Raw genomic sequence first — 23,757 nt, 5'->3', positions numbered from 1 at the left:
GCTGTCATCTTGTAACCGACCCAGAACAAGCGAACATAGAATGCTCAGAGCGCGTCATATACACGTTCAACAGCAACACCAGGACAGCTAGGGATGCACCAATCCTGGTGCAGATACCAAGCACTTGCAAGTATCGGTACTTGTGCAAATGCGCCGATAAAGTAACATGTTGCAGTGCGATTTGCATCAAAACAAAATGAATGGGCGCAAATCGCACTGCAAAGAATCACATGCAATTTGAACAGAAATGCAGTGAGATTCCTGTCCGAATCTCATGCAATTTCCCTCACTGCTCCTGTGTGTAGAAAGGGAAAAGCGTCATCTAGTGGGCAGTTTATTCAAATGTTAAAACCCACAGTACAAGTGGCCACATAGAAAATCTTTATAGGTATTCCAGTCCCAATGACTATAGCAAATCATGGCCGCTGGAGGCGTTCGCAGGGCTGGAGATGTAGAGGCGAGTCTGCCTCCAAGCGGACATCACTTCCGCCCTATACCCAGAGGGCCCCGGAACTTCTTCAGACCTGTGAGCACCTCCAGTGGCCATGATTTGGCACGGCTGGGATAACTGAAGATTTTGCATTTGGTCAGATATGTACTGTGAGTTCTAACATTTTTAATAAACTGACCACTAGATGGCACTTCCCCCTTTCTATACACAGGAGCAGTGGAGGAAATAGCATGCAATTCAGACCTGAATCACACCACATGCCTGCAATTAGCATAAGATTTTTGCAGTGCGATTTGCGCCAATTTTTTTTGTATTGACTCAAATCACACCACAATGTATCGGTGCTCGGTATTGGCAAGTACTTGACCAAAAGTATTGGTACACGTACTTGCCAACAAATGGCATCAGTGCATCCCTAAGGACAGCTGCACTTGCATAAACCGGTCCAACCAGGCAACATCCATATTCGTATCCTGCAGGTTCCATTTTAAAGGCGTTCCAAGGAAACTGATTGCCTATTAAAGTGGAGTTCCACCCATTTTAGTAACTTTAGATGTATGTAATCCCCTTTAAAACGACTTTTACCAATGGAAACTTTTGCTAGTAAATGCCTTATTTTCTGCTTTATTCATCCCTCTCCTCACTTCCGGGTCCGGTCGGCGATTACGTCATTCGGCAATTCGCAGGGTGTGCTGGGATGTATCTCAGGGCATGAAATCTCACATTATTACACAGGAGATGAGCTGTACTGCGTGCTCTGCCCCGCCTCCTCTCAGTAAGCTCAGTGAGGATATAATGCTTTCAGTCCTCGCTCACTAAGAGGCGGGGCGGAGGCGGGGCAGAGCACGGCCTCAATACACTACATACAGCTAACTGAGAGGAGGCGGGGCAGAGCACGCAGTACAGCTCATCTCCTTTGTAATAATGCAAGATTTCATGCCCTGAGATACATCCCAGCACACCCTGCGAATCCCCGAATGGCGTAATCGCCGACCGGACCCGGAAGTGAGGAGAGGAGGAATAAAGAAAAGGTACTACCTAGCAAAAAAAAAAGTTTCCATTGGTAAAAGTCATTTTAAAGGGGATTACATACATTATGTAATCCAACTTATTAAAAATGGGTGGAACTCCACTTTAACTAAATGGATTCTTTCTAGATCTTGGGCTTTACCTCCACTTAAAAGGCTTAGTCCACATTTGCACAGGATCGCGCTTAAAAGCAGAACCACAGCATGAGTAAAACATCCTGCCCCCTGTCAATATGCTGTGTGCAGAAGCTATATTCTCTCTGCTGAGGTCCAATAGCCCCCCCCCCCCCCAGTCAAAGCTACACCAGTTACCAAATCTCATGCCTGCTGATTGCAGAACTCTGGTTCTGACTCTGGGGGTATGCCAGACCTCTACAGAGAGGCCACAGCTTCCACAGAACAAGTTCTCTGCAGCATGGCCCCTTTCAGGCTTCACACCCCAGACAGCAGGATGGTGGTCTCACTATAATGGGCATACGAGGACCCTAAGGACCCCTGCAGGAAAGGAAGAAAGGGACGACCATTTTTCTAGGAATCCCCATTCATGGAACTTTATACTAAAATTTGGCAAAATTGTACTCTCCCAAGCCCACATTGACAGGTAGGTTCAGATCAATGACTCCCAGCAATGACTAATACAGGCACTTACCAAGGCCCAAGGATGCAGCATACTGCTGGCTAAGGAGAGAGGAAGCCGCCAACTGACCATACGATGGCATGCCACGGAACGGACTGTAAGGCACCGACGACTGGTAGGACGATGTTGAAGCCGAGCCCAATGAGGACTAAAGAAAGGGTGAGGAAGACCATTAAAATCCCAGCACCACACATCAGTACTATAGCAGGAAACCATACATAAAAAGCAGGTCAACGATTGAGAACCAAATTTTATATGCTTACTTCCAGTCCTTTTATAAATTTGCTTTATTCATTTGCAATGTGCCTTTGACCCTGCTAAAAAAATACTTACTATTCCAATTCACTCCACCGCTACAGCCTTCTTCTACACGGAATTACTGCATGTGCTGGTCCAGCTCCTCCACCCCTCCCTACATAACCTGTAGCTGACAAGAGGGGAGTGAAGGAGAAAACTATAGGGACTGCTTTGAGCCTGCTGGGGCCTCTATCATCACATGCAAGGTAGCATCAAAGGAGGCTTTTGGTTGTCACCACAAGGAGGCTTTTATCCCTCATTCACAATGGAGAGACTTGTCATGGGATTTGACTGGTCAAATCGCAAGACAAGTCGCACCCTAATATTGGCAATGGCGCTGTTCAAATTGGTGCAACACCGACTTTACAGCAGTTCCTGCACTACTTTTGGTGATTTTAGGTGCGACTTTTATAGACATCTGCATAAAGCCACACGTCTTCCAAGTAACACCTGAAGTCTCACTGACATGCGGCTTTGAATCGTGCCATTTCAGATGAAGTTGAACGATTTCAAAGCCACATTCAATGTGAATGAGGTCTCTTAGGTAAACATGCATGAAATTATTCAAGTGCAACTAAACTCAGGAGCCTGCATTCACTACATCTGGTGTCCCAGAGAACATGGAAATGCAATCATTTTAGTAAATAGAAACTGCTAAATACCTTCTCTTCAGCAGTATATAGCAGTCTTGTGACATCTATCAGTGTCTGGTTAAAGCTTGTAGGAGACGTTTTTATTCTCCTCTGACTGTCCTATGAGGCTGCACGACCCCCGACTTTGGACAATGCTGCTTGGCCCTGTACTGATCACATGCACCCTCCAAAAAAAGAATGTGCCGTGCCCCCAAGGCTCTGTTCTATCAGGAGATGGATTAACCTCTTAGGTTCCACATTGAATGTAACACGCATGCTTTACTGCATATACAGAGATTTTACTGTTGGGTGTTTAGAACACCAACTACAGTCTTATGGGAAGATTGTTGAAATTAATGGTCTGGTGACCGGTTCTCTTAAACAGTGGTCCTCAACCCTGGCCTACAGGGCCCACTAACAGGCCAGGTTTTAAGTATTACCTTGGGGAGATGCAGACTAAAATACTGCAATCACTGAGCAGCAAATGAGATCACCTGGGATGTATTTCAGTCATCTTGCAAACCTGGCCTGTTAGTGGGCCCTGTAGGCCAGGGTTGAGGACCACTGCTCTTAAAGATATGCCAATCATTTCCAGTGATGAAACTATCACTGCTTGCTCTAGGTTTGCTTCCAGGCCTATCTCCCTATATAAACAAGCTGATAAGAAGCCAATTAAAGTAGTCAAGGGGAAAAGCAAAGCTGGCATGCAGGAAAAGCCCTGGTCACTGAGCCAAGGACCCCAGCACTGTAAGGCCAAAGAGCTAACCATAACCATATAAGCCAGTGACAAGTTGATGGATGGTAATACATCTCCCCATCTACCTTAGCCAATTGGTGAAACCTACTGCAGGCTTCTCACCAGCTCAGCCATGGAAAAAGGGAAATCTTTTTTAAAGAGTAGTCACCAACTGGACATCGCCCACTAATGGTCACCTATACCAAAGATAACCCCCTTACTGTCCCCTTACAACCTAGTTACCATACAGCTTCCCTCTAGCCAAGTGCAAATCCTTGCCAAGTCAATCAAGACAATTGTGTAAATTTAGTCTCCTAATATACCTAAAAACACAGCCTGACCACCCGACTCCTGCAGCCTTCCTGGCATGGCAATCTCCTGAACCCTGCAGATATCACAAGGCTGAGATCTATTCCCGTCTCCTGCAGGTGACAATGACGTCCCACCTTCGCTTTGTTAGACGGTGCTTCATCTGTCTCGCTACTGAAGCCTATAATTATCTTTTCACTGTCGGGAATTCGAGGACAATTTAGATAAACAGGGACTAGATCCGGCATCGGAGGAATTAAAGGGCTGCTTGCTCCAGTTCTATATTTTATAAGTTAACCCATCAGCCACCCAAAATCTAATTTTGCGATGGGCCTTTTTTCTACTATGGGGCAGGTAGGAGCCCAAGCGTCACAAGAGTGCTCAGGCCTAAGTGTCTGTATTTAGGCCCTATATCACATATGTCAAACAAGTCAGGTGGGCTGAATCTGGCCTGCCAGGCCTTATGTGGCCCTCACCCAGTTTTGCAGCTGGAACGTGGTGGAACTCTACTCCGCCACCTCCGGCTCTCACCGTACACTCCCCCGTCACTTGTAAAGGCAGAAGAAGTCTGTTTACAAGGGACAGCTTTTCTTTGGATCTAAAAGATCCCTGCACACTCAGGGTGGGCACAGATCACCAAAATCAAGGAGTACAATCCCCATGCAAAACGAGGCAGAGCCACAAACAGGGAGGTACTAGAGTCGGGCCAGGTAGGAGAGTAGAGATCTGAGGAAGCTTTGTGGGGGTAGTACACTGTGCAACCCTGAACCCTGAAGCCCATATTTAGCACACTGCATTCTATACGTAGGGCACCCTAGATAAAACTAGACCTTTTAGGGGAACCATACTGCTAGCTAATGCAGCTCGCAATGAAATAAGAGTTGCACACTCCTACCCCTATATGCTTCCTTTGATTCCTGTAGTAAGCCAACTGTGTCTCTGCTGCACTTGTCAACCCTGCCTTGTCCTTGTCTGGACTGTGGTACATTACCCCAGACTACGGGACAAATCTTCATCCTAAAAACAAGGTGTTCTATAGTCCAGCAGGGGAGAACCCTGTTAAGGCCAACTACACATACATTGATCCTGTAGCGGGATCTTACTACTTACGGTATGATAGGACACACTCCCTTCCCCCCCCAATATTTAGGTGCTAGGAACGGCTGACTGCCAAATCACCAGGTCTATGCACCGTCACATAGGGAGCCAGGAAGAGCTTACCTAATGCTGTGCAGGTTACAGCATTCCAGAAGTCAACGCTTGCATGTGGACTATGGGCATGCTCTGGCACAAGGAAGGAACACCACCAAGCATGAACTGGTAGACACAATTAGCACGCAAGTTTAGGAAACCGTCCAATGTGAAACCCTTGTGTTGCCACATACCTGAACAATTGCTGGATCCTGGGGCAAGGCATGCTGGGCCTTAGGGGGCTCGCACACCGTAATATCTTTGATGTCACTACCCCTGAAGATGATATATTCATATACCTCTTCACGAGGGGGTGCTGGACGATCGGTCGGACGGTCTTCGGTCCCAAAGGATCGTACTGTAAAGAAAACAAAAGTAAAAAAGTTGTTCAGGAAAAAACAGAAGGATACTAGTCCTCAGAGTCCAGTGCATATAAATGTGGCCAAGAGCAACAGCGATGATTGGGTGACTATAGACTGGTTATGAGTAAGCGACCTACAGCGTCGTGAAATGCGTCAACCCGACGCGTCTGTTTGTACACTCTCTACTTTATGAGGAATAAAGAAACTTTTTGATTTCATAATAACACCCTGAGTGCGATCTCAAACTTGGATTTCTTCTACTCTTGGATGACGGATCTGACCTGCACCGGGTTTGGAACATACACCTGAGCGGCTTTTTGCTTATTGTCTGACTATAGACTAACCTATGCACCAGGATCATGCTGTGCAGTATTACATAGTCATCAGATCTCAAGCTGTGCACCCAGTTCAGTGAAATATTCCTCAATGGTAACGAGTATAGCAATGTGCACACCGACGGCCAACTTATGCTTATAGGATGCATGTAATAGCCAGGGTATTCCTCAAGCCCTAGAGGCAGCTATTTGGGCCCCAAATTGGTCCATCGGCCAAACCCTCTTTGCAAGGAATTGGTTGCATGTTCATGGGTTATCACAAGGACATCCCACCTATACTCACCTGACAAGCTTCCAGAGCGGTCTATAGTCAGTCTACTGTGCAAGGACAAGGACTGCATCCTGAATAGCAGAGTTTTCAGCATCCTAGAAGGGTCAATGTTCACCTAGATTGGCGATAGCAATGAGATTTGAAGATGGGGCACTAACCATGCAGATATGAGGAGCCTTTTGAGCCCCATCCTCAAACCTCATTGCTAGCGCCAATCACGGTGACCATTGACCCTTCTAGGATTCTGAAAACTCTGCTATAAAGCATATTGGCACCAGTCAGTAAAAGTACAATGGGTTCGCCCGTTTTCAAATGCTGCAGGAAAACCGTAATCCAATTGTTGCCGATTAACTCTGCCAAAAAGGTAAGGGAAGGTTAAGGCTTAAGTCCTTCCACCAGCGTACTAGGTTTCCTTCTTTCAGGCACCATACACTGTCCCAATTAGGGACCTGTGTCAGGCTTTGAGCTTGTGGCAATCACAGTTTAAGATGCCCCTAAGATCATTCCAAATCCATGGACAGGTGATCTTCTGACCTGTATTTTACACGCTTCAAGCAGGTTTTCCATTCAGACTTCCATTAGAACGCATTATAGCATATAAATCCTATATAGAGCTCAGTGCCACCCAAAAATGCATTCTTACACATCCCTCCTCTCTAACCCATCCTTCTCAGTGTTAACTTCCCCCCTCCAAAATCCAGGGCCCTCGCCAATGCAGTTTGACCCTGCAGGACCACCATTTGTAAGCCTTGTTGTCCTGTCCCCTGCAAGCCCATAGCACCGTCATGTCTTCCAGATCCTAACAAGACACCCAGCAAAAGAAAGTAAACAGAGGTACTTGGTGACAACAGATCTTGTGAACACAGGTTCAGGTTAACTGAAAAAGAGTATTCGATTTTTTTTAAATCTCACAAACACTGCAATTAGAAAGGGGGGGGGTTACATTCATACTAGGGGGCTCCAACCCAAAATGCTTTCATCCTAACATCCTAGGGGGGACTCCAACCCTTAGCAGCCTCAAGATCGGCAGAGCAACACATTAGCAGTTAGGTGCCCTGTCCCAGAATCTCAAGATAGCTCTGATCTTCTGGCAGAAACCAACTCAACAGGCCTCAATTCCAACATCTCAAGATCCGCAGGGCAACACTTTACCAATTAGGAGCCCTGTTCCAAGATCTCAAGGTGGCTTCGTCCAAAGAATGAGTGCTCTGGACCTCCTGGATGACTCAATCCAAAACCCAAAATGGCACTCCAACAGGCCTCAATCCCAACAACGCAGGGGGGCTCAAACCCTCAAGATCGGCAGGGCAACACATTACCAGTTAGGTGCCCTGTCCCAGAATCTCAAGATAGCTCTGATCTTCTGGAAGACACCAACTCAACAGGCCTCAATTCCAACATCTCAAGATCCGCAGGGCAACACTTTACCAATTAAGTGGCTTCGTCCAAAGAATGAGTGCTCTGGACCTCCTGGATGACAATCCAAAACCCCAAAGGGTACTCCCAACAAGCCTCAATCCCAACAACGCAGGGGGCTCAAACCCTCAAGATCTGCAGGGCAACACTACAAATTACAAACTCAGTTCCGAGACCTCATGGGGGCCCCATACCAAGATTAAGGATGACCTAAATCTTCTGGGAAGCTCCAACCCACATCCATCCCGGGGGTGGGGCGGTGGCTCCCTCCCAAAATCCATCCTGGGGATGGGGAGCCTCCAACCCAGCATCCATCCCGGGGGGGTTCTTCCAGCCCAACAACCATCCCAAGGAGGGGGCCTCCAACCCAACATCCATCCCAAGGAGGGGGGGGCAGGCTCCAACCCCGCACCCATCCCAAGGGGGAATGGGGGGCGGGCTCCAACCCCACACCCATCCCAAGGGGGAATGGGGGGCGGGCTCCAACCCCACACCCATCCCAAGGGGGAATGGGGGGCGGGCTCCAACCCCACACCCATCCCAAGGGGGAGGGGGGCAGGCTCCAACCCAAAACCCATCCGGGGTGGGGCAGTGGCTCCAACCCAACATCCATCTGGGGTGGGCTCCGACCCAACATCCATTCCAAAGAGTGGAGCTCTAACCCAACAGCCATCCCAAAGGGGGGGCTCCCAACCCAACAGCCATCCCAAAGGGGGGGGCTCCCAACCCAACAGCCATCCGAGGGGGGGGCCTCCCAACCAACAGCCATCCCAAAGGGGGGGGCTCCCAACCCAACAGCCATCCCAAAGGGGGGGGCTCCCAACCCAACAGCCATCCCAAAGGGGGGGGCTCCCAACCCAACAGCCATCCCAAAGGGGGGGGCTCCCAACCCATCCCAAAGGGGGGGGTCCCAACCCAACAGCCATCCCAAAGGGGGGCGGTCCCAACCCAACAGCCATCCCAAAGGGGGGGGCTCCCAAACCAACAGCCATCCCAAAGGGGGGGGCTCCCAACCCAACAGCCATCCCAAGATTCAGAGGGATCTGGATCACCTAAGGGGCTCCATCCCAAAAGGGAGCAGCAACCTAATATTCAGAGGGATCTGGATGTCCGGTGGGCACTGACCCAACATCCCAAGGGGGGGCGCGCTCCAACCAAATTAGAGGGATCTGGATCTCCTGCGTGGCTACAACACAACATCCAGAAGGATCTGGACCTCCAATGGGCATTGACCTAACATCCATCCCAAAGGGGGGGCTCCGACCCAAGATTGAGAGATTTGGATCTCCTGCACGGCTTCATCCCAAGATTCAGAAGGACCTAAATCACCCATTCCAAAGGAGGCTCCAACCCAACAACCATCCCAAGAGGGATCTGGAACTCCTGCACAACTACAACTTAACATCCAACCCAGGACTCAGAAGAACTGAACCTGGATCTCCAGGGGGGGTGCCAACCCAACATCCATTCAAAAGAGGTATCCAACCCATTCAAAGGGATCTGGATATCCTGAGGGGCTCCAACCCAAGATTTAACAGGATCTATATCTCCTGCGAGGCTCCATCCCAACATCCCTCCCAAGGTGGGGGGCCCAATCCAGGATTTACAGGGATCTGGATCTTCTAAGGTGATCCAACCCAAAATTAAGAGGGCCCTGGATTTCCTGGGGGGGGGGGCACTGGCCCAACATCCATCCCAATGGGGGGCTCAAACCCAACATCTATTCCAAAGGGGGGCTCAAACCCAAGATTTAAAGGGATCGGGATATCCTGGTGGGCTCCATTCCCACATCCCCTCCCAAGAGGGGGGCTCCAACCCAAGATTTAGAGGAATCTGGATCTCCTTGGGGGGGGGGGAGGGGGGGTGCCATCCCAACATGCCTCCCAGGGGGGGGCACCATGTCAACAACCCTCCCAAAGTGACGGGGCTCCAACCCAAGATTTAAAGGGACATTTAGATCACCAGTGGATCTCCAAACCAACATCCAACTAGATCCCAATATTTAGAGGGATTTTTTTTCCTGAGGGGCACTAACCCAACAGTGATCCCAAAGGGAAGCTCCAATACAAAATTCAGAGGGATCTGGATCTTCTGCACGGCTACAACCCAACATCAATCCCAAAAGGGAGCTCCAACACAAGAGTCAAAGGAATCTGGATCTCCTGAAGGGTTACAAACCAACATCCCTCTCAAAGGAGGGGCTCCAACCCAAGATTCAGAAGGATCTGGGTCTCCTGAGGGGCCCCAACCCAACATCCATTCCAAAGGGGGGCTCCAACCCAAGATTTAGAGGGATCTGGATCTCCTGGTAAGCTCTATTCCAACATCCCACCCAAAAGGGGGGCTCCAACCCAAAATTTAGAGGGATCTGGATCTCCTGAGGGGCTCCATCCCAACATTCTTCTCAGGGGGGGTGCAATGCCAACATCCCACTCAAAAGGGGGGGCTCCAACTCAGGATTTAGAGGGATGTGGATCTCCTAAAGGCCTCCAACCCAACATCTATTCCAAAGGGGGCTCAACCCAAGATTTAGAGGGATCTGGATCTCCAAGGGGGCTCTGTCCCAATAGCTCTCCCAAAGTGATGGGGCTCCAACCAAAGATTTATAGAAATTTGTATTACCAGTGGGGCTCCAAACCAACATACATCCCAAAAGGGGGGACTAAAACCCAATATTAATATGTTGGGCACTGACCCAACATTGATCTCGGAGGGAGGCTCCAATACATGATTCAGAGGGATCTGGATCTTCTGCATGGCTACAGGGAGCTCCAACGCAAGAGTCAAAGGAATCTGGATCTCCTGAAGGGCTACAACCCAACATCCCTCTCAAAGGAGGGGCTCCAACCCAAGATTCAGAAGGATCTGGGTCTCCCGAGGGGCCCCAACCCAAAATCTATTCCAAAGGGGGGCTTCAACCCAAGATTTAGAGGGATCTGGATCTCCTGGTAAGCTCCATTCCAACATCCCTCCCAAAAGGGGGGCTCAAACCCAAAATTTAGAGGGATCTGGATCTCCTGAAGGGCTCCATCACAACATTCCTCTCAAGGGGGGGGGTGCAATGCCAACATCCCACTCAAAAGGAGGGGCTCCAACTCAGGGCAGGGATCTTCAAACTATGGCCCTCCAGTTCAGGAACTACAATTCCCATCATGCCTAGTCATGTCTGTGAATGCCAGAGTTTTACAATGAATCATGGAATGTGTAGTTCTGCAACAGCTGGAGGGCCGTAGTTTGAGGATCCCTGATTTAGAGGGATGTGGATCTCCTAAAGGCCTCCAACCCAACATCTATTCCAAAGGGGGCACAACCCAAGATTTAGAGGGATCTGGATCTCCAAGGGGGCTCTGTCCCAACAGCCCTCCCGAAGTGATGGGGCTCCATCTAAAGATTTATAGAAATTTGGAACACCAGTGGGGCTCCAATCCAACATCCATCCCAAAAGGGGGGGGGGAACTAGAACCCAATATTCAGAGGGAATTGTTCTCCTGAGGGGCACTGACCCAACATTGATCTCAGAGGAAGGCTCCAACACAAGATTCAGAGGGATCTGGATCTTCTGCAGGGCTACAACCCATCAATCCCAAAGAGGTGCCCCAAACCAAGAGTCAGAGGAATCGGGATCACCAGGGTGGGGCTCCAACCCAACATCTATTCCAAATGGGGGCTCCAACCCAAGATTTAGAGGGATCTGGATATCCTGGTAGGCTCCAACCCAACATCTATTCCAAATGGGGGCTCCAACCCAAGATTTAGAGGGATCTGGATATCCTGGTAGGCTCCAACCCAACATCTATTCCAAATGGGGGATCCAACCCAACATCTATTCCAAATGGGGGATCCAACCCAAGATTTAGAGGGATCTGGATATCCTGGTAGGCTCCAACCCAACATCTATTCCAAATGGGGGCTCCAACCCAAGATTTAGAGGGATCTGGATATCCTGGTAGGCTCCAACCCAACATCTATTCCAAATGGGGGATCCAACCCAACATCTATTCCAAATGGGGGATCCAACCCAAGATTTAGAGGGATCTGGATATCCTGGTAGGCTCCAACCCAACATCTATTCCAAATGGGGGCTCCAACCCAAGATTTAGAGGGATCTGGATATCCTGGTAGGCTCCAACCCAACATCTATTCCAAATGGGGGCTCCAACCCAAGATTTAGAGGGATCTGGATATCCTGGTAGGCTCCAACCCAACATCTATTCCAAATGGGGGCTCCAACCCAAGATTTAGAGGGATCTGGATATCCTGGTAGGCTCCAACCCAACATCTATTCCAAATGGGGGCTCCAACCCAAGATTTAGAGGGATCTGGATATCCTGGTAGGCTCCAACCCAACATCTATTCCAAATGGGGGCTCCAACCCAAGATTTAGAGGGATCTGGATATCCTGGTAGGCTCCAACCCAACATCTATTCCAAATGGGGGCTCCAACCCAACATCTATAGGGATCTGGATCTCCTGGGGGGCGCCAACCCCAGATTCAGAGGAATACATCAATTAGAAACCCTGTCCCCAGAGATTAAGGGGGCTCCATCCAAAATTCCAGAGGAATTTGGATCTCCTGGGGGCACCAACCCAACATCCCAGTACCAGGTTTCCAGGGAGCTCCATCCCAGCCCAGCAGACTATCTGGTGAGTAAAATGGTCAACCCTTAGGACACAATGGGCCCTCCACCCCTCCAGGACATTCTGTGACATGTAGTTCTCCAGTTGCAGCACGCCAGCACATAGGTTAATAACCCTAAATGCCATCATGGCCTCCAGTGCTGTCCTGGGGTGACAGGGCTTTGTCCCCGCCCCCTAGCGGGTTCCAGCACCGTGCCCTGAATGACGTCACCCCTCCGCAGGGAGACACGCACCCCCCACCGGGCACAGGCTGGTGTCCTCCCAGTGACGCGCAAGCAGTGCAACCCCCCATCCTCCCAGGCCCGGGGCCCCTGGCTGCACCTTTGGCTAGGGCCACAGTGGAGTTCTCGGTGTCGATGGTGTAGAGGATGCCCTCATAGCGGATCTGCGCCTTGGAGATCAGGCTGATCTTGCTCCCGATGTACGGCGTTCCCGAGCTCATCCTTCCAGTCTTGTCAGGGAGTCCCCACTATACACCTTCCCACCTGAGGAACCCCCCCGGACTGCGAGGCGCCGCCCACCACCTCCATTAATAAACCGCGCCGCCGGGCACGCCCATTAACACGCCGAGGGGGCGGGGCGCCACTCTTGTTTCTTTACTGCGCACTCTTCTGTGCGGGTCCCTTTCGGCGGGTGACGTCGAGCGCGCTGATTGGCCGTGGAGGATAGACTAGGCGAGCCCTGGCAACTAGTGACGCGAAGGCGCAGCTGGCTCCACGGTGACGACATGTAGAGGGGCGGCGGCCATGGTGTAGGTGGGTGTGTCTTTCAGTGTGATGGGCGGGTCACAGGCGTCCCGACTCCCGGGGTAAAATGAGGACCTGTCATCCCTGAGCGATGTCACCTATAGGATCACGTGTTTTTTTTTTTTTTTTTTTTTATCATAGCATTTGCCTATAGTAGCAGAAGATTCCACCTGAGAGTCCACCCGTGATTCCATCTAAGATTCCACCTGAGGGTCCATCCGTGATTCCACCTGAGAGTCCACCCGTGATTCCATCTAAGATTCCACCTGAGGGTCCATCCGTGATTCCACCTGAGAGTCCACCCGTGATTCCACCTGAGAGTCCACCCGTGATTCCACCTGAGAGTCCACCCGTGATTCCACCTGAGAGTCCACACGCGATTCCACCTGAGGGTCCACCCGTGATTCCACCTGAGGGTCCACCCGTGATTCCACCTGAGGGTCCACCCGTGATTCCACCTGAGGGTCCACCCGTGATTCCACCTGAGAGTCCACCCGTGATTCCACCTGAGAGTCCACCCGTGATTCCACCTGAGAGTCCACCCGTGATTCCACCTGAGAGTCCACACGCGATTCCACCTGAGGGTCCACCCGTGATTCCACCTGAGGGTCCACCCGTGATTCCACCTGAGAGTCCACCCGTGATTCCACCTGAGAGTCCACCCGTGATTCCATCTAAGATTCCACCTGAGAGTCCACCCGTGATTCCACCTGAGAGTCCACCCGTGATTCCATCTAAGATTCCACCTGAGAGTCCACCCGTGATTCCATCTAAGATTCCACCTGAGAGTCCACCTGTGATTCCACCTGAGGGTCCATCCGTGATTCCACCTGAGAGTCCACACGCGATTCCACCTGAGGGTATCCACCCGCGATTCCACCTGAGGGTCCACCCGTGATTCCACCTGAGGGTCCACCCGTGATTCCACCTGAGGGTCCACCCGTGATTCCACCTGAGAGTCCACCCGTGATTCCACCTGAGAGTCCACCCGTGATTCCACCTGAGAGTCCACCCGTGATTCCACCTGAGAGTCCACCCGTGATTCCATCTAAGATTCCACCTGAGAGTCCACCCGTGATTCCACCTGAGAGTCCACCCGTGATTCCATCTAAGATTCCACCTGAGAGTCCACCCGTGATTCCATCTAAGATTCCACCTGAGAGTCCACCTGTGATTCCACCTGAGGGTCCATCCGTGATTCCACCTGAGAGTCCACCCGTGATTCCACCTGAGAGTCCACACGCGATTCCACCTGAGGGTCCACCCGTGATTCCACCTGAGGGTCCACCTGTGATTCCACCTGAGAGTCCACCCGTGATTCCACCTGAGAGTCCACCCGTGATTCCACCTGAGAGTCCACCCGTGATTCCACCTGAGAGTCCACCCGTGATTCCATCTAAGATTCCACCTGAGAGTCCACCCGTGATTCCATCTAAGATTCCACCTGAGAGTCCACCTGTGATTCCACCTGAGGGTCCATCCGTGATTCCACCTGAGAGTCCACCCGTGATTCCACCTGAGAGTCCACCCGTGATTCCACCTGAGAGTCCACCCGTGATTCCACCTGAGAGTCCACACGCGATTCCACCTGAGAGTCCACACGCGATTCCACCTGAGGGTCCACCCGTGATTCCACCTGAGGGTCCACCCGTGATTCCACCTGAGGGTCCACCCGCAATTCCACCTGAGGGTCCACCCGTGATTCCACCTGAGGGTCCACCCGTGATTCCACCTGAGAGTCCACCCGTGATTCCACCTGAGAGTCCACCCGTGATTCCACCTGAGAGTCCACCCGTGATTCCACCTGAGAGTCCACACGCGATTCCACCTGAGGGTCCACCCGTGATTCCACCTGAGGGTCCACCCGTGATTCCACCTGAGAGTCCACCCGTGATTCCACCTGAGAGTCCACCCGTGATTCCACCTGAGAGTCCACACGCGATTCCACCTGAGGGTCCACCCGTGATTCCACCTGAGGGTCCACCCGTGATTCCACCTGAGGGTCCACCCGTGATTCCACCTGAGAGTCCACCCGTGATTCCACCTGAGAGTCCACCCGTGATTCCACCTGAGAGTCCACCCGTGATTCCATCTAAGATTCCACCTGAGAGTCCACCCGTGATTCCACCTGAGAGTCCACCCGTGATTCCATCTAAGATTCCACCTGAGAGTCCACCCGTGATTCCATCTAAGATTCCACCTGAGAGTCCACCTGTGATTCCACCTGAGGGTCCATCCGTGATTCCACCTGAGAGTCCACCCGTGATTCCACCTGAGAGTCCACACGCGATTCCACCTGAGGGTATCCACCCGCGATTCCACCTGAGGGTCCACCCGTGATTCCACCTGAGGGTCCACCCGTGATTCCACCTGAGAGTCCACCCGTGATTCCACCTGAGAGTCCACCCGTGATTCCACCTGAGAGTCCACCCGTGATTCCATCTAAGATTCCACCTGAGAGTCCACCCGTGATTCCACCTGAGAGTCCACCCGTGATTCCATCTAAGATTCCACCTGAGAGTCCACCCGTGATTCCATCTAAGATTCCACCTGAGAGTCCACCTGTGATTCCACCTGAGGGTCCATCCGTGATTCCACCTGAGAGTCCACCCGTGATTCCACCTGAGAGTCCACACGCGATTCCACCTGAGGGTCCACCCGTGATTCCACCTGAGGGTCCACCTGTGATTCCACCTGAGAGTCCACCCGTGATTCCACCTGAGAGTCCACCCGTGATTCCACCTGAGAGTCCACCCGTGATTCCATCTAAGATTCCACCTGAGAGTCCACCCGTGATTCCATCTAAGATTCCACCTGAGAGTCCACCTGTGATTCCACCTGAGGGTCCATCCGTGATTCCACCTGAGAGTCCACCCGTGATTCCACCTGAGAGTCCACCCGTGATTCCACCTGAGAGTCCACCCGTGATTCCACCTGAGGGTCCACCCGTGATTCCACCTGAGGGTCCACCCGTGATTCCACCTGAGGGTCCACCCGTGATTCCACCTGAGGGTCCACCTGTGATTCCACCTGAGAGTCCACCCGTGATTCCACCTGAGAGTCCACCCGCGATTCCACCTGAGGGTCCACCCGCAATTCCACCTGAGGGTCCACCCGTGATTCCACCTGAGAGTCCACCCGTGATTCCATCTGAGAGTCCACCCGTGATTCCACCTGAGGGTCCACCCGTGATTCCACCTGAGGGTCCACCCGTGATTCCACCTGAGAGTCCACTCGTGATTCCACCTGAGGGTCCACCCGTGATTCCACCTGAGGGTCCACCCGTGATTCCACCTGAGGGTCCACCCGTGATTCCACCTGAGAGTCCACCCGTGATTCCACCTGAGAGTCCACCCGCGATTCCACCTGAGGGTCCACCCGCGATTCCACCTGAGGGTCCACCCGTGATTCCACCTGAGAGTCCACCCGTGATTCCACCTGAGAGTCCACCCGTGATTCCACCTGAGAGTCCACCCGTGATTCCACCTGAGAGTCCACCCGTGATTCCACCTGAGAGTCCATCCGTGATTCCACCTGAGGGTCCACCCGTGATTCCACCTGAGGGTCCACCCGTGATTCCACCTGAGGGTCCACCCGTGATTCCACCTGAGAGTCCACCCGTGATTCCACCTGAGAGTCCACCCGTGATTCCACCTGAGAGTCCACACGCGATTCCACCTGAGGGTCCACCCGTGATTCCACCTGAGGGTCCACCCGTGATTCCACCTGAGGGTCCACCCGTGATTCCACCTGAGAGTCCACCCGTGATTCCACCTGAGAGTCCACCCGTGATTCCACCTGAGAGTCCACCCGTGATTCCATCTAAGATTCCACCTGAGAGTCCACCCGTGATTCCATCTAAGATTCCACCTGAGAGTCCACCTGTGATTCCACCTGAGGGTCCATCCGTGATTCCACCTGAGAGTCCACCCGTGATTCCACCTGAGAGTCCACACGCGATTCCACCTGAGGGTCCACCCGTGATTCCACCTGAGGGTCCACCCGTGATTCCACCTGAGAGTCCAACCGTGATTCCACCTGAGAGTCCACCCGTGATTCCACCTGAGAGTCCACCCGTGATTCCATCTAAGATTCCACCTGAGAGTCCACCCGTGATTCCATCTAAGATTCCACCTGAGAGTCCACCTGTGATTCCACCTGAGGGTCCATCCGTGATTCCACCTGAGAGTCCACCCGTGATTCCACCTGAGAGTCCACCCGTGATTCCACCCGTGATTCCACCTGAGGGTCCACCTGTGATTCCACCTGAGAGTCCACCCGTGATTCCACCTGAGAGTCCACCCGCGATTCCACCTGATGGTCCACCCGCAATTCCACCTGAGGGTCCACCCGTGATTCCACCTGAGAGTCCACCCGTGATTCCACCTGAGAGTCCACCCGCGATTCCACCTGAGGGTCCACCCGCAATTCCACCTGAGGGTCCACCCGTGATTCCACCTGAGAGTCCACCCGTGATTCCACCTGAGAGTCCACCCGTGATTCCACCTGAGGGTCCACCCGTGATTCCACCTGAGGGTCCACCCGTGATTCCACCTGAGAGTCCACTCGTGATTCCACCTGAGGGTCCACCCGTGATTCCACCTGAGGGTCCACCCGTGATTCCACCTGAGAGTCCACCCGTGATTCCACCTGAGAGTCCACCCGCGATTCCACCTGAGGGTCCACCCGCGATTCCACCTGAGGGTCCACCCGTGATTCCACCTGAGAGTCCACCCGTGATTCCACCTGAGAGTCCACCCGTGATTCCACCTGAGAGTCCACCCGTGATTCCACCTGAGAGTCCATCCGTGATTCCATCTAAGATTCCACCTGAGGGTCCACCCGTGATTCCACCTGAGGGTCCACCCGTGATTCCACCTGAGAGTCCACCCGTGATTCCACCTGAGAGTCCACCCGTGATTCCACCTGAGAGTCCACACGCGATTCCACCTGAGGGTCCACCCGTGATTCCACCTGAGGGTCCACCCGTGATTCCACCTGAGGGTCCACCCGTGATTCCACCTGAGAGTCCACCCGTGATTCCACCTGAGAGTCCACCCGTGATTCCATCTAAGATTCCACCTGAGAGTCCACCCGTGATTCCATCTAAGATTCCACCTGAGAGTCCACCTGTGATTCCACCTGAGGGTCCATCCGTGATTCCACCTGAGAGTCCACCCGTGATTCCACCTGAGAGTCCACACGCGATTCCACCTGAGGGTCCACCCGGGATTCCACCTGAGGGTCCACCCGTGATTCCACCTGAGAGTCCACCCGTGATTCCACCTGAGAGTCCACCCGTGATTCCACCTGAGAGTCCACCCGTGATTCCATCAAAGATTCCACCTGAGAGTCCACCCGTGATTCCATCTAAGATTCCACCTGAGAGTCCACCTGTGATTCCACCTGAGGGTCCATCCGTGATTCCACCTGAGAGTCCACCCGTGATTCCACCTGAGAGTCCACCCGTGATTCCACCTGAGGGTCCACCTGTGATTCCACCTGAGAGTCCACCCGTGATTCCACCTGAGGGTCCACATGTGATTCCACCTGATGGTCCACCCGCGATTCCACCTGAGGGTCCACCCGTGATTCCACCTGAGAGTCCACCCGTGATTCCACCTGAGAGTCCACACGTGATTCCACCTGAGGGTCCACCCGTGATTCCACCTGAGGGTCCACCCGTGATTCCACCTGAGAGTCCACCCGTGATTCCACCTGAGGGTCCACCCGTGATTCCACCTGAGGGTCCACCCGTGATTCCACCTGAGAGTCCACCCGTGATTCCACCTGAGAGTCCACACGCGATTCCACCTGAGGGTCCACCCGCGATTCCACCTGAGGGTCCACCCGCGATTCCACCTGAGGGTCCACCCGTGATTCCACCTGAGAGTCCACCCGTGATTCCACCTGAGAGTCCACCCGTGATTCCATCTAAGATTCCACCTGAGAGTCCACCCGTGATTCCATCTAAGATTCCACCTGAGAGTCCACCTGTGATTCCACCTGAGGGTCCATTCGTGATTCCACCTGAGAGTCCACCCGTGATTCCACCTGAGAGTCCACCCGTGATTCCACCCGTGATTCCACCCGTGATTCCACCTGAGGGTCCACCCGTGATTCCACCTGAGGGTCCACCTGTGATTCCACCTGAGAGTCCACCCGTGATTCCACCTGAGAGTCCACCCGCGATTCCACCTGAGGGTCCACCCGCAATTCCACCTGAGGGTCCACCCGTGATTCCACCTGAGAGTCCACCCGTGAGTCCACCCGTGATTCCACCTGAGGGTCCACCCGTGATTCCACCTGAGGGTCCACCCGTGATTCCACCTGAGAGTCCACCCGTGATTCCACCTGAGGGTCCACCCGCAATTCCACCTGAGGGTCCACCCGTGATTCCACCTGAGAGTCCACCCGTGATTCCACCTGAGAGTCCACACGTGATTCCACCTGAGGGTCCACCCGTGATTCCACCTGAGGGTCCACCCGTGATTCCACCTGAGGGTCCACCCGTGATTCCACCTGAGGGTCCACCCGTGATTCCACCTGAGAGTCCACCCGTGATTCCACCTGAGAGTCCACCCGTGATTCCACCTGAGGGTCCACCCGTGATTCCACCTGAGGGTCCACCCGTGATTCCACCTGAGGGTCCACCCGTGATTCCACCTGAGAGTCCACCCGTGATTCCACCTGAGAGTCCACCCGTGATTCCACCTGAGGGTCCACCCGTGATTCCACCTGAGGGTCCACCCGTGATTCCACCTGAGGGTCCACCCGTGATTCCACCTGAGGGTCCACCCGTGATTCCACCTGAGAGTCCATCCGTGATTCCATCTAAGATTCCACCTGAGAGTCCACCCGTGATTCCACCTGAGAGTCCACCCGTGATTCCACCTGAGAGTCCACCCGTGATTCCACCTGAGAGTCCATCCGTGATTCCATCTAAGATTCCACCTGAGGGTCCACCCGTGATTCCACCTGAGAGTCCACCCGTGATTCCACCTGAGAGTCCACCCGTGATTCCACCTGAGAGTCCACCCGTGATTCCACCTGAGAGTCCACACGCGATTCCACCTGAGAGTCCACACGCGATTCCACCTGAGGGTCCACCCGTGATTCCACCTGAGGGTCCACCCGTGATTCCACCTGAGAGTCCACCCGTGATTCCACCTGAGAGTCCACCCGTGATTCCACCTGAGAGTCCACCCGTGATTCCACCTGAGGGTCCACCCGTGATTCCACCTGAGGGTCCACCTGTGATTCCACCTGAGGGTCCACCCGTGATTCCACCTGAGAGTCCACCCGCGATTCCACCTGAGGGTCCACCCGCAATTCCACCTGAGGGTCCACCCGCGATTCCACCTGAGAGTCCACCCGCGATTCCACCTGAGGGTCCACCCGCGATTCCACCTGAGGGTCCACCCGTGATTCCACCTGAGAGTCCACCCGTGATTCCACCTGAGAGTCCACCCGTGATTCCATCTAAGATTCCACCTGAGAGTCCACCCGTGATTCCATCTAAGATTCCACCTGAGAGTCCACCTGTGATTCCACCTGAGGGTCCATTCGTGATTCCACCTGAGAGTCCACCCGTGATTCCACCTGAGAGTCCACCCGTGATTCCACCCGTGATTCCACCCGTGATTCCACCTGAGGGTCCACCCGTGATTCCACCTGAGGATCCACCCGTGATTCCACCTGAGGGTCCACCTGTGATTCCACCTGAGAGTCCACCCGTGATTCCACCTGAGAGTCCACCCGCGATTCCACCTGAGGGTCCACCCGCAATTCCACCTGAGGGTCCACCCGTGATTCCACCTGAGAGTCCACCCGTGATTCCACCTGAGAGTCCACCCGTGATTCCACCTGAGGGTCCACCCGTGATTCCACCTGAGGGTCCACCCGTGATTCCACCTGAGAGTCCACCCGTGATTCCACCTGAGGGTCCACCCGCAATTCCACCTGAGGGTCCACCCGTGATTCCACCTGAGAGTCCACCCGTGATTCCACCTGAGAGTCCACACGTGATTCCACCTGAGGGTCCACCCGTGATTCCACCTGAGGGTCCACCCGTGATTCCACCTGAGAGTCCACCCGTGATTCCACCTGAGGGTCCACCCGTGATTCCACCTGAGGGTCCACCCGTGATTCCACCTGAGAGTCCACCCGTGATTCCACCTGAGAGTCCACACGTGATTCCACCTGAGGGTCCACCCGTGATTCCACCTGAGGGTCCACCCGTGATTCCACCTGAGGGTCCACCCGTGATTCCACCTGAGGGTCCACCTGTGATTCCACCTGAGGGTCCACCCGTGATTCCACCTGAGAGTCCATCCGTGATTCCACCTGAGAGTCCATCCGTGATTCCATCTAAGATTCCACCTGAGAGTCCACCCGTGATTCCACCTGAGAGTCCACCCGTGATTCCACCTGAGAGTCCATCCGTGATTCCATCTAAGATTCCACCTGAGGGTCCACCCGTGATTCCACCTGAGAGTCCACCCGTGATTCCACCTGAGAGTCCACCCGTGATTCCACCTGAGAGTCCACCCGTGATTCCACCTGAGAGTCCACACGCGATTCCACCTGAGAGTCCACACGCGATTCCACCTGAGGGTCCACCCGTGATTCCACCTGAGGGTCCACCCGTGATTCCACCTGAGAGTCCACCCGTGATTCCACCTGAGGGTCCACCTGTGATTCCACCTGAGAGTCCACCCGTGATTCCACCTGAGAGTCCACCCGCGATTCCACCTGAGGGTCCACCCGCAATTCCACCTGAGGGTCCACCCGTGATTCCACCTGAGAGTCCACCCGTGATTCCACCTGAGAGTCCACACGTGATTCCACCTGAGGGTCCACCCGTGATTCCACCTGAGGGTCCACCCGTGATTCCACCTGAGAGTCCACCCGTGATTCCACCTGAGGGTCCACCCGTGATTCCACCTGAGAGTCCACCCGTGATTCCACCTGAGGGTCCACCCGTGATTCCACCTGAGGGTCCACCCGTGATTCCACCTGAGGGTCCACCCGTGATTCCACCTGAGAGTCCACCCGTGATTCCACCTGAGGGTCCATCCGTGATTCCACCTGAAAGTCCACCCGTAATTCCACCTGGGGATCCCCTGAGTTTCCACCTGAGAGTCGACCTGAGAGTGATCCTGAGAATCATACTGAGAGTCATCCTGAAAGTCACCTGAGAGTCATCCTGAGAGTCCCCTGGAATTCCACCTGAGAGTCACATGAGAGTCGTCCTGAAGGTCACCTGAGGGTCACCTGAGAGTTGACCTGAGAATCATCCTGAGAGTCACTTGAGAGTCGTCCTGAAAGTTACCTGAGGGTCACCTGAGAGTCCCCTGGAATTCCACCTGAGAGTCACATGAGAGTCGTCCTGAGAGTTGTCCTGAAGGTCACCTGAGGGTCACCTGAGAGTTGACCTGAGAATCATCCTGAGAGTCACTTGAGAGTCGTCCTGAAAGTCACCTGAGGGTCACCTGAGAGTCCCCTGGAATTCCACCTGAGAGTCGACCTAAGAGTCACCTGAGAGAGACCAGGGAGTCACGTGAGAGTCATCCTTAGAGTTGATCTGGGAGTCATCCTAAAATTTGACCTGAGAGTCACCTGCGAGTCCATTGGAGAATCATCCTGAGAGTCACCTGACAGAGAACTGAGAGTGTGAATTGGGTGTGGGTTTTTCTCCGCATCCAATTCGCATGACAATAAACTGTAACCAGCTCTCAATGGAGCCAGTTCACACATCTCCGTGGTGGCTGTGGAGGGAATAGCACAGAGGTCCGGTGTGTCTTTTGGCTCCATTTCAGGTCTGAATTCAGGCAAAATCTCGGGCCTGATTCCTCCCTTAAGGTCCGTACACATGTACCGATTGTCGGATGTAAATATTCGGCCGACGACCGATCGGCCGATTGTAGGCTTGTTAGTATGATGCTTCCGACAGCCGACAGCGCACTTTCGGCCGAAAAGAATCTGTCGTGTGGGCATTAAAATTTTTGTTGGCCAACACCAGAACGGCCGATTGTTCGTCAGTCAGTACAGAATTCGGCCGACAATCAGCAGATTTGCAAGACTGGGCATGCTCAGAAAAGAAAAAAGACAAGGAAAGTTAACCATCACATGACATCACTTCTGCAGTCGGCTGTTGTTGGCAGACAAAATTCATGTGCAGTCTTTTGCAGTTTTCAACAGACACGACAGCCCTGGACAAAAGACGTCCGATCGTTCGGCCGACGATCGGTACGTGTGTACGGGGCTTTAAACAGAGAACGGGGACGCACCGGACCCCTGCTGTGAGCCGCATGCGAATCAAGTGTGAACCCAACCTGAGAGTCCTCCTGAAAGTAGTCCTGAGAGCTGTCCAGAGAGTTGGCCTGAAAGTCACCCTAAGATTCCACCTGAGATTCCCTCAAACTGTTTCAGAGGATGTCCATCTCCAGGCTCCTTTTCACACATTTTCTGGGATTGTGGAAAAATCTCTTACGAATGGGGACGCCCCGGACCCCTGCTGTGAGCCGCATGTGAATCAAGTGTGAACCCAACCTGAGAGCTGTCCAGAGAGTCACCCCAAGATTCCACCTGAGATTCCCTCAAACTGTTTCAGAGGATGTCCACCTCCAGTCTCCTTTTCACACATTTTCTGGGATTGTGGAAAAATCTCTTACGAATGGGGACGCCCCCCCGGACCCCTGCTGTG

At 53.2% G+C, this 23,757-nt stretch overlaps 1 protein-coding gene across 3 annotated transcripts in view; it reads right to left on the bottom strand.

The window, feature by feature from the left end:
- LSM14B (LSM family member 14B) overlaps positions 1-12,859 on the bottom strand; it is a 35,428-nt gene extending 22,569 nt beyond the window's left edge. For 2 of the 3 annotated variants that reach the window (XM_082271626.1, XM_082271628.1), the window contains exons 1-3: positions 12,625-12,856; positions 5,476-5,639; positions 2,129-2,264 (exon numbers count right to left, since the gene is read on the bottom strand). In XM_082271626.1, coding sequence (XP_082127752.1) covers positions 2,129-2,264; positions 5,476-5,639; positions 12,625-12,745 — 421 coding nt within the window. In that variant the 5' untranslated portion in view covers positions 12,746-12,856. Of the gene's footprint in view, positions 1-2,128; positions 2,265-5,475; positions 5,640-12,624 lie in introns of all 3 variants that reach the window. The other variant, XM_082271627.1, reaches the window with a different exon arrangement.
- Positions 12,860-23,757: the final 10,898 nt, after the last annotated feature.

This window comes from Pelophylax lessonae (genome assembly GCF_965119305.1).
Source record: "Pelophylax lessonae genome assembly, chromosome: 11".
Taxonomy (NCBI): domain Eukaryota; kingdom Metazoa; phylum Chordata; class Amphibia; order Anura; family Ranidae; genus Pelophylax; species Pelophylax lessonae.
Note: the sequence above shows the minus strand (reverse complement) of the source record. Positions and strands in the feature narration are given on the sequence as shown.